This window comes from Cynara cardunculus (genome assembly GCF_001531365.2).
Source record: "Cynara cardunculus var. scolymus isolate 2C chromosome LG 13, CcrdV1, whole genome shotgun sequence".
NCBI lineage: Eukaryota > Viridiplantae > Streptophyta > Magnoliopsida > Asterales > Asteraceae > Cynara > Cynara cardunculus.
The window spans coordinates 18200878-18217848 of record NC_037540.1 but is presented as its reverse complement, the minus strand read 5'-3'; the positions used below and the strand labels follow the sequence as shown (position 1 = coordinate 18217848).

General features: G+C 36.0%; 1 protein-coding gene across 1 annotated transcript; it reads left to right on the top strand.

Annotated features, from left to right (window-relative positions):
• Positions 1–2030: 2030 nt before the first annotated feature.
• On the top strand, positions 2031–15656 carry LOC112525528. The gene is made up of 12 exons (XM_025135691.1): positions 2031–2205; positions 2393–2918; positions 3307–3815; positions 8237–8427; positions 9856–10017; positions 10243–10557; positions 12496–12654; positions 12734–12883; positions 13028–13234; positions 13314–13352; positions 14208–14465; positions 14987–15656. The coding sequence occupies exons 2-12, from the start codon at positions 2543–2545 to the stop codon at positions 15351–15353; spliced, it is 2733 nt and encodes a 910-aa protein (XP_024991459.1). The 5' UTR covers positions 2031–2205; positions 2393–2542; the 3' UTR covers positions 15354–15656.
• Positions 15657–16971: the final 1315 nt, after the last annotated feature.

Here is a 16971-nt window from a genome sequence, read left to right as displayed (position 1 = left end):
TAACCCAAGAATAAAATCAATTACATCCTCAATTAGTGTGATTGATTGAATAAGATGACACATGTAAATCAAATGAGTATAATTGATCTGTTAACGTAAATTGTGTCTAGTTACGTTCAAATGAGTCTAATTGAACCACTAATGTAAATTGTGTCTAGATACGTGTTTATGCGGAAAAACAAGAAAACTGACTCACCAAAACGTGTCACCCAAGTTACTTATTTATTATAAGTATAGAAATGGCAACTTTTCTTTCATTTCTCTCATGTTCGAGAATATTTTTTTTTCATTTCCTTTCCTCTCTTTCAAGAACTCAAATAAAAATTTTATTTTCATATCATTTCTTTTCCTTTCTTTTCTTTCCAAATTTGAGAACAAAGCGTGGACGACCGCTGGGCACCATCGATTTGAACCACCGCCGACCACCATGTTTTGAACCACCACTTTCAATCATCACTGACCACCTCCAATATAAACCACCACCGATCTGAACCACCGTTCTAAATTACAGATTCACAGCCGACCAACACTGTTATAAAAGGGGTATTTCGGTTATTTATCTTTTATTTGTTTTAATTTTGAAGTTACATTCTAACAACCAACCTGATATATTCCAAAACATTTAACATATTCCGTCCCAATTCATTCCAACCAAATGATAGATGAAAGTCCATTTCAATTATTTTAAAGTAAATTCCTTATAATATAATCCTTTCCTTTAATAAAAAATTATGCAAATCAAAATTCCCTCATTTCCATCGCCATAATTTACGAATCCATTTGGTATTCGTCCCTAAAACTACCTTCATCGCTCATTTTGATCGTCTTCAACTTTATATATACTAGTTGTCTACCCGCGCAATGCAGCGGGATGTAAAAAGCTCATTAAGATTATTCAATTTTGAAATATCAAATTCCTTAAAGATGTAACAAAACCTACTCTAATTTAGATTCAAATATATATCTATCTAAAATGTTGGTGTTAGTAGGTTCTACAATTATTCTTAAACCCTTAATCACACCCCGATTGACTGGAGCGATGGAGCAAGATACAAGCATTTGCCAAGGACTGGAGCGGTGGAGCAAGATACTAGACCAGAGTCACAACTCATCTCAAATATATTGAATCAAATAAACCCTTAAAAGCAAATGGGTTTGTTAATGTATACAAATATTGTAAATGTAGATCCGGAGCTCCGAAATGCTAACCTTTAAAATAAGCAGCTAGCTCAAACCCTAGTAGTAAAATGGAAAGCTAAATGAAGACCTTTATACAAGTATAAAAACGTGTGGAAGTTGTAAGGATGTCAGTGCGACCGGAGGAGAGACGGTGAGGAACAACGGAGGCGAGGAAGAATGTAGCTGGGGCAATGGAGGTAATTGGGAAAAATCAATCGTGAATTATAAAAATCTGAGGTTTACAATTAAAATGGTAAGAGAGTTTTTGATGGTAAGATGAAAATCAGGGTCAAATTTTGAAATGGATAGATGGTTTAAGTTTTCAATGTCTATTGAGAACCAAAACTAAATATGTGAAATATAAAACTTATAAGTATAATTTGTAAGTCAAAGACCTTCCAGCCTAGTGGTAAAGGCTTGAGCATGACATAGTCATAAACCCGAGTTCGAGTCCTGGGAGGGAAGTGTTGGCGACATTTAAGTGGGGCCATGTTTAACCTCCAAATTTGCCGAGGATTAGTCGGGCTTTGGCCCGGACACCCTTACAAAAAAAAAGTATAAGTTGTAAAAGGTAAAACATTATTGAGTTGTACCATATGTATAAATGACTTGTAATTAAGACTTTATGCATAAAGAAAAAATACCTTATGCATTTAAGGTTGTTTTTAAGACTTTTATCAAATTTGCTTTATAAGGTAGTATATTTATATATTATTTATTTATTTTCCTTTTTTTTTCTTTTTCGCGATGAATGACCCTCTTTTCCGTCTGTCTCACCCTCTCCCCTTCTCTTCATCGCCGTACTAGCGAAACCCCTCCTCTATCGTGAACTTCTCCGGCAGCCGCTTATAGCTGTCCACCACCAATCTGCTGCAACCACCGCCGAGGGCCTTCATTCCAGTCTCCATACGCCATCGAGCCACCACCGCCGACAGCCATTCCCCAGCCGGCCCCCTGCACACCGTAATCTCACTCTCCGGCTACCACTCCTCCTACCACCTCCAGGACATCACGACCAGCACTCCGGTAACCACCCTACCCTCTGTCCCGACCAAGACCACCACCATTGTAGCACCCCGGTTTTCTGTGCTCTGCCGTTCTTCCTCTTGAAACCCATCAAACAGCCCCTCCCCTCCGCTTCCTCTTGTAATTTAAAATATATATTTTTATTAAAACCGAATATAGTTTAAATTTGTGCCAAATCTGCTTGCAGATTACGAATATTCTTGCAGAAACCCTACAGCACAGGAAGGCGGTCGAAGTGTCCACATTCCACACTTTATAAACCCTAAATCCTATATACTCACAATCCCCAAGTATCCAAATCGCCAAGGTTCTATTGCTCGATCAATTAACATTCAAAATGTCATATCACGATGAAGAAGAATCCTCCGGCAGTGATTCCGATACCGGATTTGCCGAAGACATGGAAGCTCTTAGAAGGGCCTGCTCTGTCACAGGCGTCGACGATGCTGTCGACGATCTCCCCAAATCATCCACTGCCGATGACGATCATGATGATGCCACTTATGCGTCTGAGGACGAAGACATTGAGTTGCTTCGTCGGATTCAACAACGTTTTTCTGTTCCAACCACAGACGTTGGCAATGAACAGCAGCCTGTTTCTATGAGACCATTAAATACCATTCTACCTTCGGGCTTATCGGAGGAGAATGATGATTATGGGGACGATTTTGAAACTCTCCGTGCCATTCAACGGCGGTTCTCGCAGTACAATGGTAATGTTTGATTTAATTTTGGATTTCATTCTTCTGTGTTTTTTCGAATCGTTTGTTTACATTAAGGTTTTATCGTTGAATATTTTGTCGCATGTTATCTCGATCTATTATGATGCATATATTTTGTGAATGATCAACCGCATGGCTTCCTACCTGGGACCTTATTTCACTTGTGTTGTTCTACTTTGATGGGTCAGAAATTGCATGCTTCAACTAATCTTGTAAAAGCTTGATTAATGGGATGGAACATCATGATTATCCTTTTACAACGACCTTTCTGCCTAGGTTATTGTGCTCACAATACACGGTTGCTCTATGCTAGTCCAATGTATGTGGTTTATGTTTTACAGCTAACGTAATTTGTTGTTTATTGATTTTTTTGAAACAGATAGCATGAACAACAGCATGGAGAGTTCTTTACAGAGTTCAGAGCAGGTTGGTGCAACTAACATAGACTTGGAAAAGGAATCATCCACTAATTTTTTTGTAAAGAGTATTAATAATGGACAAGGATTTCCAGATTGTGTAGATGGAAGAGCCACCGATCAGAATTTGGATTTTCCCAGTAACATTACCCCTGACATTCTCCATGAAAATGTGAGTGAAGGGCATGAGCCTGGTTCTGAACTTGTTCCAGTCACAGATTGTGGGTTTCCAAGATCTGCACAGGCATTTGTTGAAGCCATCAAGAAGAACAGGACATGCCAGAAATTTATACGTAGTAAATTAGTTCAGATTGAAGCCAGGATGGAAGAAAATAAAAAATTGAGGGAGCGTGTTAAAATTCTAAAAGACTTTCAGGTGGCTTGTAGAAAAAGAACAGGCCGAGCATTGTCTCAGAAAAAGGATGCACGCATCCAGCTCATTTCAGTTCCAAAGCAGCGAGCCAATGCTAAGGTTGGTCTCATTGTCTCTGATGCATCTTTTCTTTTGTCTTTATTGCAGCACTATGTACTTGGAACATTAATATTTGGTGCACTGAACCGCACCCAGGCCTCTGAAGATTCCTGGAATATATAATTTACAATTTGTTTCTTAATTCCACATCAAGGAGTTATGAGAGTGTGACGTGGACACACATTATCATGCAACTGATTTAATCACTTTTTTGAGCCTTGTGTCCACTATATGTTGCGAGTTTCATGAGTTTTTTTCTTAGGTAGGCCATGGAAATGTGAACATGCAATTTAATACGAAGCCTGCACACTTTTTAAGACTTGGGATCCTTATACGCTACAATAGTTTTAGAGAATAAACCAGGCTATGAATACCAAACACATGCAATGCCGATAGGGCAAGTTTTTTTATAATATTTGTAATGACTAGTTGACAATAAAGATGATACAAATTTGAAATGACCATGCAGACAACAAACAGGATTAGTTATGGACTGAAGTACATAAATATAATTCTACACAATGATAGGGTACTGAGACTTGAGTTTATGATTCTAAATGGAGATAAAGTCACAGTGAAGAGGGTTCATCCATTCTATTCATGATTACATGCACAGATTGTGGGGGATGGAAAGACATAGTAGGAATCTGGTGCATGCAAGCAAATAATGTCAGCTTGTTGATCGAGATACAAACTGTATTGGTCTCAATCATGGTGCTTGAGAGTGATCTGTTATAATGTCAAGAGGTATCTATCCATCCTCATAGTTACTCAACCGAAACCATTGTGTGACATATGATATAATTCAGATGATATTGTAGGTAAATCACGCTATTAGCTTAAGTGGATTCATCCTACTAGAATGAGGAACAATAGTGGACATAGGTGTGTGCTATGCTGTTACAACGGTCAAAATACAAAATAACGGTCAGGAGTGATACTTGAAATAGCGGTTATCGCGGTGGTATAGCTGTGGTATAGTGGTTCATGTAATATTTCTTAGAATTATATATATAATAAATATGTATGCATATACGAACATAATTATCTGCATTAATTAAAAATATAGTTTCAACATCAAAACATCAACTTAAACAAGTTTCACAAAACAAATTAGGAAAAGTGTTCATAAACAATGATAGAAAACTCGAACACTGTCGAGGAGAGTTGACTGTCGACGATGATAGAAAAAAATTGAGAACCAAGATTCTAAAAATTTCTAAACAGAATGCTGGATGATATTCGTTGACTGTTAATGGATTAAAATAAAACAAGGGCCCAAATAAAAAAAAAGCCCAAAAAAAAGACAAAAATTTAAGCTTTAGATTCAGAAGAGGCCCAACTGAGAATATTGGTATTGTGGACCTCTATTACCTCAAGATATTGGTGAAATAGCGGTAAATTGCGCCGCCATTATCGAAACCGCAATTCCCACCGCTATTTTGCTTATGACCGAGATCCGCTATTGCGCCACAATTAGCATCATAGGGTGTGTGGCTCAGATAGGAAGACAGTGAGGCTAATGTAAACATGTTCTGGACAATTTTATTGATGGAAGATAAGTTAATGAGGTTATTGGTTTGTCTATTATAATTTGGTAATGTGCTACTAGGTTGGTATTCTTTAATTGAATCACATTTAATTGGGCATTAGTTGCTATCATTAAATTTTTTATTAGTATTATTGCTGGCTTAGGACTATTTACTTATTTGTTAATTTGTGAGGTAACTTAGGGCCTGTTTGGAAATTGGAAGTAACTTAATGAGCCCTTTAGCTTATTCGGTCAGCCATTTTGGAGTGTTTGGAAGCAGCTTAATGATTTAGGAATCAGCCTTTTGGGGTTACCCTTACGCACACAGACACAACATTTCCCACCCATACCCTTGTGAAAGTCAAGGTACATTGCAGCTCTCTCGAATCTCTCTCTCTCAAATACCCAGATCTGAAAAACGAAGACCAGGTAGAAATTACAAGGAGATGCAGGTGCTCCTTAGCTCTTCTTCTCGCATCAACATACCCTTTGCTTTGCCATTTCTATGTCCAGATCGATTTGCAAAAGCGACAGACCATTTGCTTTGCTTTGTCATCTCCGTCGATACTCCCGTCCTCCTCTTAGTCTCTGCCATGAGGGTTTCTGGAAAATCAAAAGTGATGAATCGAAAGTGATGGGTTTTGAGAGGTGAATCGAAAGGGGCTTTCTGAAAATTGGAAGTGATGGGTTTTGTATTTTCTGAAAAATCGGAAGTAATCTATCTTTTTGTTTAGGTTTAGACTTGAATCTTTCAAATCTTCTGAATTTAGATTTCAAGTTGTAGGTTTATAACGGATTAAAAAGAGGTTTCTTCATTTGGGTTGTTTATTGTTTGTTGACATAAAATCTTTTGATATATTCTTTAAGACGATGGTGTTCTTGAAGAGACAACTAATATACTAATATTCTCTGGTTCAATCTTCTAAAGGGATGGATTTTCTTATATGTTCTTCTAAAGGGATGGATTTCTTTTTGTTGAGATTCAATCTTCACAAAGATGATTGTATTCTCCAACAGTTTCAGATTCTATCTTCTAATTTGGTTTGTTCTTTAATGAATTCTAATTTGATGTTTAGAGATGAAAAGATAACTAGAAGGATAAGATAGTCATTTTCATCATTCAGACAAATTATTCAGCACAACAAACAAACAACAATTTTATTTAACTCATACAACTAACTTTATTTGCACAGCCAACTTTACCCATACATGACTTAATGAAAAAACAACCAAATAGCCCCTAGTCTTATGGCTTTCTGGTTCCTAAGTCAAGATTAGGTTTTTGTTTCTTTGCAAGTGGTGTGGTAAAACTTGTGTTATCATTGAAATATTGAATGATCTTGAGTTTTCATAATTTTGTCTTTGTTCAATGAATCTCTTTTTGGGTGAATCTTCTATTTTGGATTTGAAACCTTGGAACCTGATCTGTATTATTGTCTCTGAAATTCTATTTTTTGATTTCCTGTTTTCCATCACTATCCTTGCCTTTATTGGAATCCTTGTCGTTGGAAACCATCGACACCGGTTTGTTTCCTTCGTTTTTTTCCTTCAATCCTAACGTTTCTTTTCCCTAATTTTTTTCCTCTCTTCGTTGCCTCGTGGGGGTTTCCCGCTCACTTTCGTCAATTTATTCACCCTTTTTTTGGAGTTCCCTTTAATGGGATAACAGTTTCGATCATTGTTTGAGTGACACAAAATCTTGAACGTTGACCCTTAACCCTCTGCATCCCCATTTTACAGTTGGCTTAGAAAAGAACTTGGTGGCGAGAAGAGGACTTGTGAAGACTGGTGAATTTCCTTTGACTCATTCGATTGCCTTCAACTCTCTTTATCCTTGAATTTTTCTTGTTCGTCCTTACAATTGGTTATGATGGAACCCCATGTTGAGGAAGAGCAATGAAGGTCTAACCATGGTGGTGGTGGCAACGGCGGTGGTGGAGGTTCGCAAGGAGTGTCACCTAACGAGGCCTTGCCCTGCACCCTTGTAAGCTTTCCAATATCCCGACATAATACCCATGTGGCACCTTTAATCTTTCGTTTTTTCTCAAGAATCCCACAAGCTTTCCAACGTCCCAACGTAATATCCATGTGGAACTGGTGTCGTGATGAATTTTCTTTAACCTTTCATTTTTGAAGAGCTCCACTAACTTCTTTATGAACCTGAATTTATTTTGGCAAGAGTATTTTTGATTTGTTTCTTCAAGTTTTGTTTTTCTTTTTCGTTTGTCTATTTCATGAATTTCTTCCTTATGCTTACCCTCGTTCTTCCGATTACCAACCATAACTTGCCAGTTATTACTGCAGGAGGACTTCTTGATTTTTCAAAAATTTTCTGCTTTTCTTTTTGTGCTCGAAGCCTCTTCTTCACGCTTTGCAGATTCTTTTTAGAATTAACTGCCAATAGCATCGGTGTGAGAGATCTTCTGCCATTTTCTTGACGGTAGAATCTCTTACTCTAATACCACTTGATGCACGCCATCGTGCAATGATACCACTTGATGCACATCGTTTTGTATTGTGACACAAAATTAACAAATAACGTACAAGGAAACTAATGATTCATTAGCCGGCCAGTTTCCAGAGGCTGGTTCTCTCCCAACTTTTCCAACTGTCTCCCTATCTATGTTTTACCAAAATACACACAGCTGTAACAATACCCTCTCCCAGTCCGTAACAGAGTAAAAAAACCTTACAAATTGTGTTTGTCTGTCTCATTTTCATTCTCTTCTCTTTGTTTCCTTTTACTGTATAATTTCAGTGTCATTTGTTTTGACAGTCAATCAAGCTTTTTACATCTACAGTTTGCTTGAGGATTGATGTTGGCTTATATCTTTGTTTGTAACAACCCCTTGTATGATGCGTTTTAATCTCTACACTTTCGGACTTGCAGGGTAAGGATAAAAACACGCATGCAATTTATCAAGGTCCTGCTGAGAATTCCCATGTTGCAATTTATAGAGATGTAATTTCAAAATATCCATTCTCGTTGAATAGGGAACCTTGGTTAAAAGAGGATAAGGAGAACCTGATGAAGGGAATCAAACAGCAATTCCAGGAGACATTAATGCACAATCTTTTCAGGTATATTATCATAATGTGAGTTTGTAAAAACTAATTCAAGGTTGCAACTCTTGTCCTTGTTGTACTTGATGTATTTTTTTGCTGCTTTATCCACATTGTGTGGACTGGGTGGATTGAGAATTCTAGTACCCGGCACCATAAAATTGCGCTTGCCAGTTTAATTTAAAGATCATGAACATGCTATAGCTAAGAATATAGACATGTATAATTAAGAAATAATCATTTGGAACATGAAGTGCAACTAATAGTGTATATAAAATGACTGAATTATCTTCTCTCATTAACAATAGCACCATTTTCCCTCTTCTTTATTAATTGATTAGATTTGTTTCCTTGCAGTATATAATATATTGTAAAATGAAGAACAGCGGTTTGAATGAAAATGGAAATGCTTTGAGATTTCACTCATATTGGAAGGAAGTCATTGTCTGTGAACTCAAACATAGACCATCTTATCGAGTATTTAGATATATGAATTTCATGTTAATTGGACGAGAAGGATGTAATTGATAATGTTATGATAAGTTAAGCATGTAATTTTTTTAACATTTTTCTTCAAGCATGCTAGTGAAAATACTATGGAAGTCTAATCATTTTTTTCTATTTTGTCAAAATATAAAAATAAATAAACAGGCTGTCAGCTTTTTTTTGAAAGATATTCACTGGAACTATAGGCCGGTAGATTCAAAACCTAATTTTTCTTTTTTTAAATAACAAAGATCTCATTAACCTTTATTATCTAGTAATAGAGGATATGTCAATTGTTCTTATGAGTTGAATGGTAATCAAGTATCTGTAAACGAAGCGATATTTGAAGACTCACTAATTATATATGATACCATACATATTTAGTTACTGGTACTTGATATTTGGTAATACCTTAAAAAATACATGTTCAAATGTAAACGTTGAACAGTAAGTTATTTCACTTATCACACAGAGTGCCCTGTATAATTTGTATTCAAAACAACTTCTAAAGATTAAATAGACTAATTGTCATTTATTCCTCCATACATATTGTATCTACTTCTCTTTAAACCTATGTATACAAATCTAATCACTGAGCACATCCTACTGAATGTTTTACCTTTTATGCACAGTGCATCAAAATAATATACCAAGTGAGCTACTGTCATGAGTCACATACCACTAACTATACACACCATGACCCAGTGCATACCCCAGGTTAGGTAATATTAGAGACTTTTCAAGCTGTAACAGAAAGAGGGATGAATAAGCATCCTTTTCTGGAAACAATGGCTTAAAAAGATGGCTTGTGGTGTTATGAATTTCTCACTTTAAGAATCATCATATTCTTTGGTTTATTCCAGCTTGAATGAAATTGAGAAGAAAGTTTCCATAGTGCATTTATTTTATTTCTCTACTTGGATCTTTTTATTTGTGTTCCTAATAATATACACTTGACAGTGCTGGAGATGTAGATTCTCGTTATTTGGATAGCATGATCGCGAAAATTGGAGATCATGAAATATCTCCCGAGGAAATCAGGCTATTCGTTCCCAGGGTTAATTGGGAACACCTTTCTTCCATGTATGTCCAAGGACGGTCTGGTCCTGAATGTGAATCGAGGTAACCAATTTTTTTTGCTCATATTATTTTTATATATATAAAACTTGTACTTGGATCCTTCAAAAAAGTTCATATCAAGTTTTTTGGATAAAGCAAAAATAGATGTGAGCCTGTACCATGTGCTCTGCTTCTAAAGTGAAGCACTAGGCATAGCAGGGTCTCTCTTGCCTCTGAGTTGCATCTGGAAGCAAACTCCTATCTAATATAATTTGTTAATTGATTCAGATGGATGAACTGTGAGGACCCCTTAATTAATCGTCAGTCTTGGACTGTACAAGAAGATAAGAAGCTTTTATATGTTGTTCAGAACGAGGGATTTAGTAACTGGATTGACATTGCTGGGCTACTGGGAACAAATAGGACGCCTTTTCAATGCTTGTCGCGTTTTCAGAGGAGTCTTAATGCATCTATAATAAAAAATGAATGGACGACTCCTGAAGATGAGGAACTTCGTATTGCTGTATCAGAGTATGGGGAAACTAACTGGCAGCTTGTTGCTTCTACACTGGAAGGACGGACTGGTACCCAGTGCTCGAATAGGTTAGTTATGAACTGCACACTATTATAACTATGCTACTAGTGTTTCATATCTGTTGGTCTCTAAATGCTCCACAAATATTAATAACATTGCTGAAAAGGAGATGATAGTTGTTTCTTTTTGGATCATACAGAACACATAAACCCAACATAGCTGTCATTTGATATACAATCTAATCTGTATAAATTATAAACTGATCATGTATCAAACATAATCGTTAGCCGTTATAGCCTTAGAGGAAATGGGTTATTTGCTGTGATTGATTTCTTAGGCATTTGTTTTAACAAGAGACTTTTGGCAGTGGAGTTTTTGTACAATTATTTTGGGAAGTTAATGGAGAATCCCTACTTTATAAGTTTGAACTCTAAGCTTGCATATATGGCAAAGTATTAGCTTGGTGTTGGTACAATAGGAGTACTTGGAGAAGCAAGATAAGGGTGAGCAAACTAGGGGTGAAAATTTCTAAATAGCCTAGATGGGAGGAAGGATCTAGAGAGTTCAGGGCCGTTTATCAAATGCTTAGCGGGTAAGCCTTACTGTAAGAGACCTCACCCTTAATTACCTTATTGTGTAACATTCTTGGCCATCAAAATGGATTGTTGGTAAGCGTCTTAAACCCGGTAAGCTCTTATCTGGTAAGGTCTTGTTTGGTTTGTCAGAGTTGATTGGATTTGGAGGGATATGGAATTGAATTCCATTCCATACCCATGTTTGCTTTGAAGGATTTTCTGGATTTGAAATCCTGGGATTTAATTGAAATACCACGGAGGCGTAGGATATGTATGTAATGATGTTCTAAAGTATGTTAAAAACATTTGTTTTGTAATAATCAATTAATAAAAAGGTAATTTGATTATTTTTTATAATTATCTATAACTTGTTTTATAAATTATCTATAAATAATGGAATTCATTTCCATTCCAAATCCTTACAAATCCAATTCCAAATCCTTCCATGAAATCCAAATCTCTCAAAATCATTCCATCAAACCAGACGCACACCAAGAGTCTTTTTCCTCACTTACCGGGTAAGACTCTCAGTCCTTGCTATGCCTCTTACCGGGTAAGATTCTCAGTCTTTGCCATGCTCAATCGGTAAGGTAAGTGACATCAGTAAGTGGTTACCCGGTAAATGTTTAGTAAACAGCCCTTTAGATGAAGGGGTAGAGCTTGTGAGCCAATGAGCCTTAAGTTAGATTAAGTGGGTGTAAGTTTTTACTGCATTGTTTTTCTTTTCTTGTAACTGCTTTTGTTCTGCTGGTATGTTTGGTTTGTTTCTGTTTGTTGTCTGCTTGTTTGTCTGTTTGTTGTTGCTTACTCCAAATACATTTTCACGTTTTAGCATTGCCTCTCCATTTTCAAGTTTTTATGTTTTTTCAAAATAAAATTGAGCATTTTGTTTTCACACACTTTGCAGCCGAGGGTCTTCATGGAGAGTGCTGTCTACTCCTTGAGTAGAGGTCAGGCCTGTTTACATCCCACCCTCCCAAGATCCCACTTCAGGTGGGATATACTGGGTTTGTTTGGTTTTTTTAGATGGGCAGGTGCTATTCAAGCTAAGCACTTGGTGGTTGGTGTAATAGGAACCAGACAGAGGCGTCATTAGAGTTTTTGTTGGTAGCTCCATTGATAGTTTAGTTCATTAAGAATTTCTATACTGATCTAAGTGGTCAAAATTACTTGGTGACAATGTGTGTTAGTCCAGCATTTGCTCTAGTTGCTGGGTGGTACTTTATGTGTTGCTTGTCTTTGCTATTCATTGTTAAAATGTAAATATGGGTCTCAACCTGTCTTTGATGAAACGTTGCTAAGAACTTAGCCTTTTCCAGTCTTTTTGCTCATTTTAATAAACATGAAAATTTGCAACTTCTATGTTTATTCCTGTTTTATACTAAAGATACTCACTTGGATGCTTGTTACATTTGCTGTTACTGTGTTCAGGTGGAAGAAGTCCTTGAACCCACTCAGGGAAAGAGTTGGGAAATGGGCTCCCGATGAGGACAAACGTCTCAAAATAGCTGTTAGGCTATTTGGGGCCAAAAATTGGTATAAGATAGCTAGATTTGTGCCTGGAAGGACGCAAGTACAATGCCGAGAAAGGTATTGTTAGACATACACCCACACATAGTTTCTCATGTTTGGTTCATTTTTAATAAACAAAATTTTGTTTCGGTGACAGATGGGTTAACTGCTTAGATCCGTCACTTAATATGAATGAGTGGACCGAAGAAGAGGATTTGAAGTTGAAAGAAGCAATTGCTGAACATGGATATAGCTGGTCTAAGATAGCTGCATGTATTCCCCCACGCACCGACAGCCAATGTCGAAGGTGCTGTAACCTTTATTTGACGATCTTCTTATCCCTTTCATATTTTGGGATTTAGGACTTCTATTTCTTTCATCTTTATCTTCTTGTTTATTTGGTGTTAGAGTATGCTAGCTTGTTCTAGAACAGTTTTTTTTGTATGAACAGGAGATGGAAGGTCCTGCTTCCGCATGAAGTTCCTATGCTACAAGCAGCCAGAAAGATGAAAAAGGCTGCTTTAATATCTAACTTTGTCGATCGGGAGGAGGAGCGTCCTGCTCTCACTGCCAGTGATTTTATCCCACCACCTCTGCTGATTAAGTCAGCTCCCAAGGTCAATGAAGCTCGTTTAAGCACAAAGAATAAAAGACAAAGGTCTGCCTTCTAAAAGATTTTTTTGGGTTGTTTTTGATTTTCTTTTAACATTATTAACTTGTTACTTTACTCTGAACAGGTTGCCACCAGAGCACCATGTGCATGATACTTCATCTGGGTATGCTCTTTTCTATCTCCAAAATGCAATACTTCTTGTTCTATGAAAACTGCAAAAATTTCCAACTTCAGATGTGTCATATCACTTGCAATGTTTCCCTTTTTTGGGTAAACTTGTAAGATAAATCACTTATTCACCCCCTATCTCATCAGCATAAGCCCTTTATTATGTTGTTTTTGGTTCAGAAGATTTGGTTGCTACTTAGTAGTGGAATAAAATCAATCATAACTAGTCTTCAAATAGTATGTTCTCCATCCCATTGGGGAGAGACCTTATAATAAGAACATCAATCTCTCTATCCTGTAAAAATTTCAAGACTCAATTAAACTGTATTTTGCAGTTTTAAAAAAATGACGAGAGAATCTATTTCAATCGATACCCTGTTAGGGATTCACAAGTTCTTTTTGTTTATTTTATTTTAATTTTTGTTTAAATCAAAATATGACTAGTTTCACTGAAATTGTCATGTAGAGGCAAGATTGTCCACCTATATTTGCATATTGGTTAGAAAGCTTTTATGAAAAGTGTTATATGGCTAGTAGAAGGAAAACAAAATATCGCATTTGCAAGAAAAAGAATACAACTATTGCTTTGATGACTCTCATTTCATTTCCTTTCTATTTCCATTTATTTCTCATTTCATTCCATTCAACCAAACAAATTATAGAAGTTAGTTTCAAAAACTTGTGCTCTACTTTGTCATGATGGACAAGCATTTGACTGAGCCAAACATGTGGGTTGGTACCCTTACATTTCATAATTTTAATTTCATTGAACATCCTTAGTATTTTTCACTGTCGTAAGTGTGTTATGAAAGTTATTGCTGATTATGAATTTTTGTATGTCAATCTGCAGAACTGTTGTTGTAGTTAGATCCAGGAGGGCTAGAAAGGTTACTCATACTGAAAAAGTACTGAGATTAACGGATGTAGAGGATAATGCTGACGTCACAGACAATGGAAGATGGAAGAACAAGCCGACATCATTGAAGAACAAGTCAAGCATCTTGGTGAGGGGCACAGAACTACACAATGGTGAAGGAAACAGAGCATCTGTTGGGGACAATGCTGAAATGAAAGGTGAAGTCGCTGGAAAGCAGAAGCGGAAACGAAGGTATGGTTTCACTTTTTCTGTTGCAAAGTGTGTATATGTTGAAACTTGCGTCTTAGTAAAGTCAACCGACGTAACATAATCATGTGTCTCCTCCGAAGAAAATAGAAGCATGAGATTCCATAAATTTTGGCTATTAGCTTGCTATAAAACTTACAACTTAATATCTCACTAAAGAAAATGTGTCCTTGTGATTATTAAAAAGTGAACGATCTTTGTACCCATCATACTGTATTAAAACGCCATAGTACTTGGAAAGATCCAAAAACCTGTACTTGTGAATTGTAAACTATCGTACTTGGATTTTAACTTTACAAAATAGCATTGTTCTTGCAAATGAAATGTTTCTTTTTGGGATTTTTCAAAGTACGATGGTTGTTCTGATGCCAAGTGTTATAAGTACCTTCACTTTGTTTATTATGACATACATCCGGATCCCACCTCCAAGTGGGATATACTGGTTTTGGTTTAGTTGATTATTATGATAATTGATTTTGATGGATTGGGTTGACCTCAATTTGCAGAGGCAAGAAAGAAGATGGAGAAATTTTGGAAGCTGATGCTATTTCAAAGGAGAATACCATGAGAAGAGCAAATGAAGGATGCGAGTTGGCAGAATCTGAAGTTGATGATGTCTCCTATGATCCATGTTTACTTGAGGTTCTTGCGAATGAACCTTGTTCTTGTCGAGAAATGATTGAGAGCACGAGTGGGAAAGTTGAAAAAACATATAAGAGAAGTAGAAAACGGGCAAATGTAGATGGCGATAAAAGAAGCAGTGTGGTTAGAAAAGAAGGAAGTGAGATACTAGTAGACGAAGAAGCGGAAGATGGAGAGACCCTTGCTAGCTTCTATAAGAAAGTAAAGAAGAGGAGGCTTGAAGGCCGTTAAGACTGAAGAAGAAGATGGTTGTGTTGTTTGTTGATCCAAATGTGTGATTATTCCAAGTCATTCCAAAGGTAGAGGAGGTATGTTGGTTTTCTACTTCTGACAAAGGCTTTTTTTGATGATGGGGGTGAAATCTACCATCCATAATGATCAATCTTTAGCTGCAACTTTTCTGGCATGGTACATGGATGGTTGTTGTGATACCCTTAAAACCCTGAAGGAGGTGAGATGTATTGGGCTGGTTTGGTTACTTGTTATATGTTTCTTACTGGGCTGGTTTGGTTTACTTGTTACCCGTGTTTCTTACTGGGTTGGTTTTGTTTACTTGTTAACCGTGTTTGGTTTGGTTTGGTTTGGTTTGGTTTGGTTTACTTGTTAACCATGTTTGTTACATGGGATGTCATTAGGTATAACAAAAAAAGTTGCCCTACATTTAGTACAAGTTAGATTGGGAACAGTTAGATTTACGTTTTTTTTGTGTGTTTGATCGTGAAATATGGGATTAGGAGGGATAAAATTGCAAAGTTTCATACTTGCATGTTATCTTCGATTTTGTTTAAGAAAAACTGGATACCTGAGTTATTTCTCTTACATATCTCAATCATTGAATGAATAAGAGCGTTAGTATTATGACTTTGCCAAATCGCTTCATCAAATGTAATGGGTTTATGAGGGGTTTATGAGAGACCAACGAAATGGTGAGGTTACATTTTTACACTTGAAACTTCACAGTAAAACATAATGAAAGTAAAAAAAAAATCCTTACATTCATAGCAAAACATTGTGAAGGTTATTTTCAGTGTTCTAGTGTGAAGTTTCAGTGTAAAAATGTGGTCTTATAGGTTTTATGAAAATAGGTTGGTTTCATATGATTCCAAAAGCAACTAACTTGAAGGGTACAACGGTTACAACCAAGGTATTTGGGTCTTTTTATGAAATTTATATTTTTAGGAATAAATCAGATTTTTCTTAAAAAATATTAATTTCTTAAATATTATATTTATTACCACATGTAACTGACTTTGTATTTTTAAGAATAATTCCAAATTTTCAAATTATTTATTACTTAATAAATAAACCATTTTATAACCATTTAAAAAAAAATCATCTTTTTTTTTCTATATGAAGCTATATACAAAAGTGATCCATATATGAAAACTTTATATAAAAAATGATGCATATATGAAAAAAATTCATCACTTTTTCATATATGATATGAAAAATGATTCAGCAATAACTTACCTCTCAAAACCAAAAGAATCAACACCTCAAAAACTGAAACAACTAAAAAACAATTCATACCCTTGTGTTATGTGTGATAACTGGGTTTTATCGGTTATAAAGTTGGAGTTGTTTTTGAGTAATAGTAGAAAGTTGAGGGGTGTGTTTTCAAAATTGGTTTTAAAATTTTAAAATCTTATATAAAATTGGTTATATGTGTGTGATATTTGTTTACTTCTTGGGTTTTGAAAAGAAAGTTGGTGTGTATACTTTATTCCTCTGGTTTGAAGAAAAACATCATATCTTGAAATTTCAAGGTGAGTTTTATTTTTAAAAACATCATTTGATATGTTTTGGTGAAGAAATCGTATGATTTTATATATGTGTTCTAGAAGATTTT

Bases quoted from the DNA above. Each gene is read 5' to 3' on its own strand.
- LOC112525528 (XM_025135691.1), top strand. From the start codon at position 2,543: ATGTCATATCACGATGAAGAAGAATCCTCCGGCAGTGATTCCGATACC. The intron at 10,018-10,242 runs GTAACCAATTTT...TAATTGATTCAG, and splicing joins GGTCCTGAATGTGAATCGAG to ATGGATGAACTGTGAGGACC. The intron at 14,466-14,986 runs GTATGGTTTCAC...CTCAATTTGCAG, and splicing joins AAGCAGAAGCGGAAACGAAG to AGGCAAGAAAGAAGATGGAG.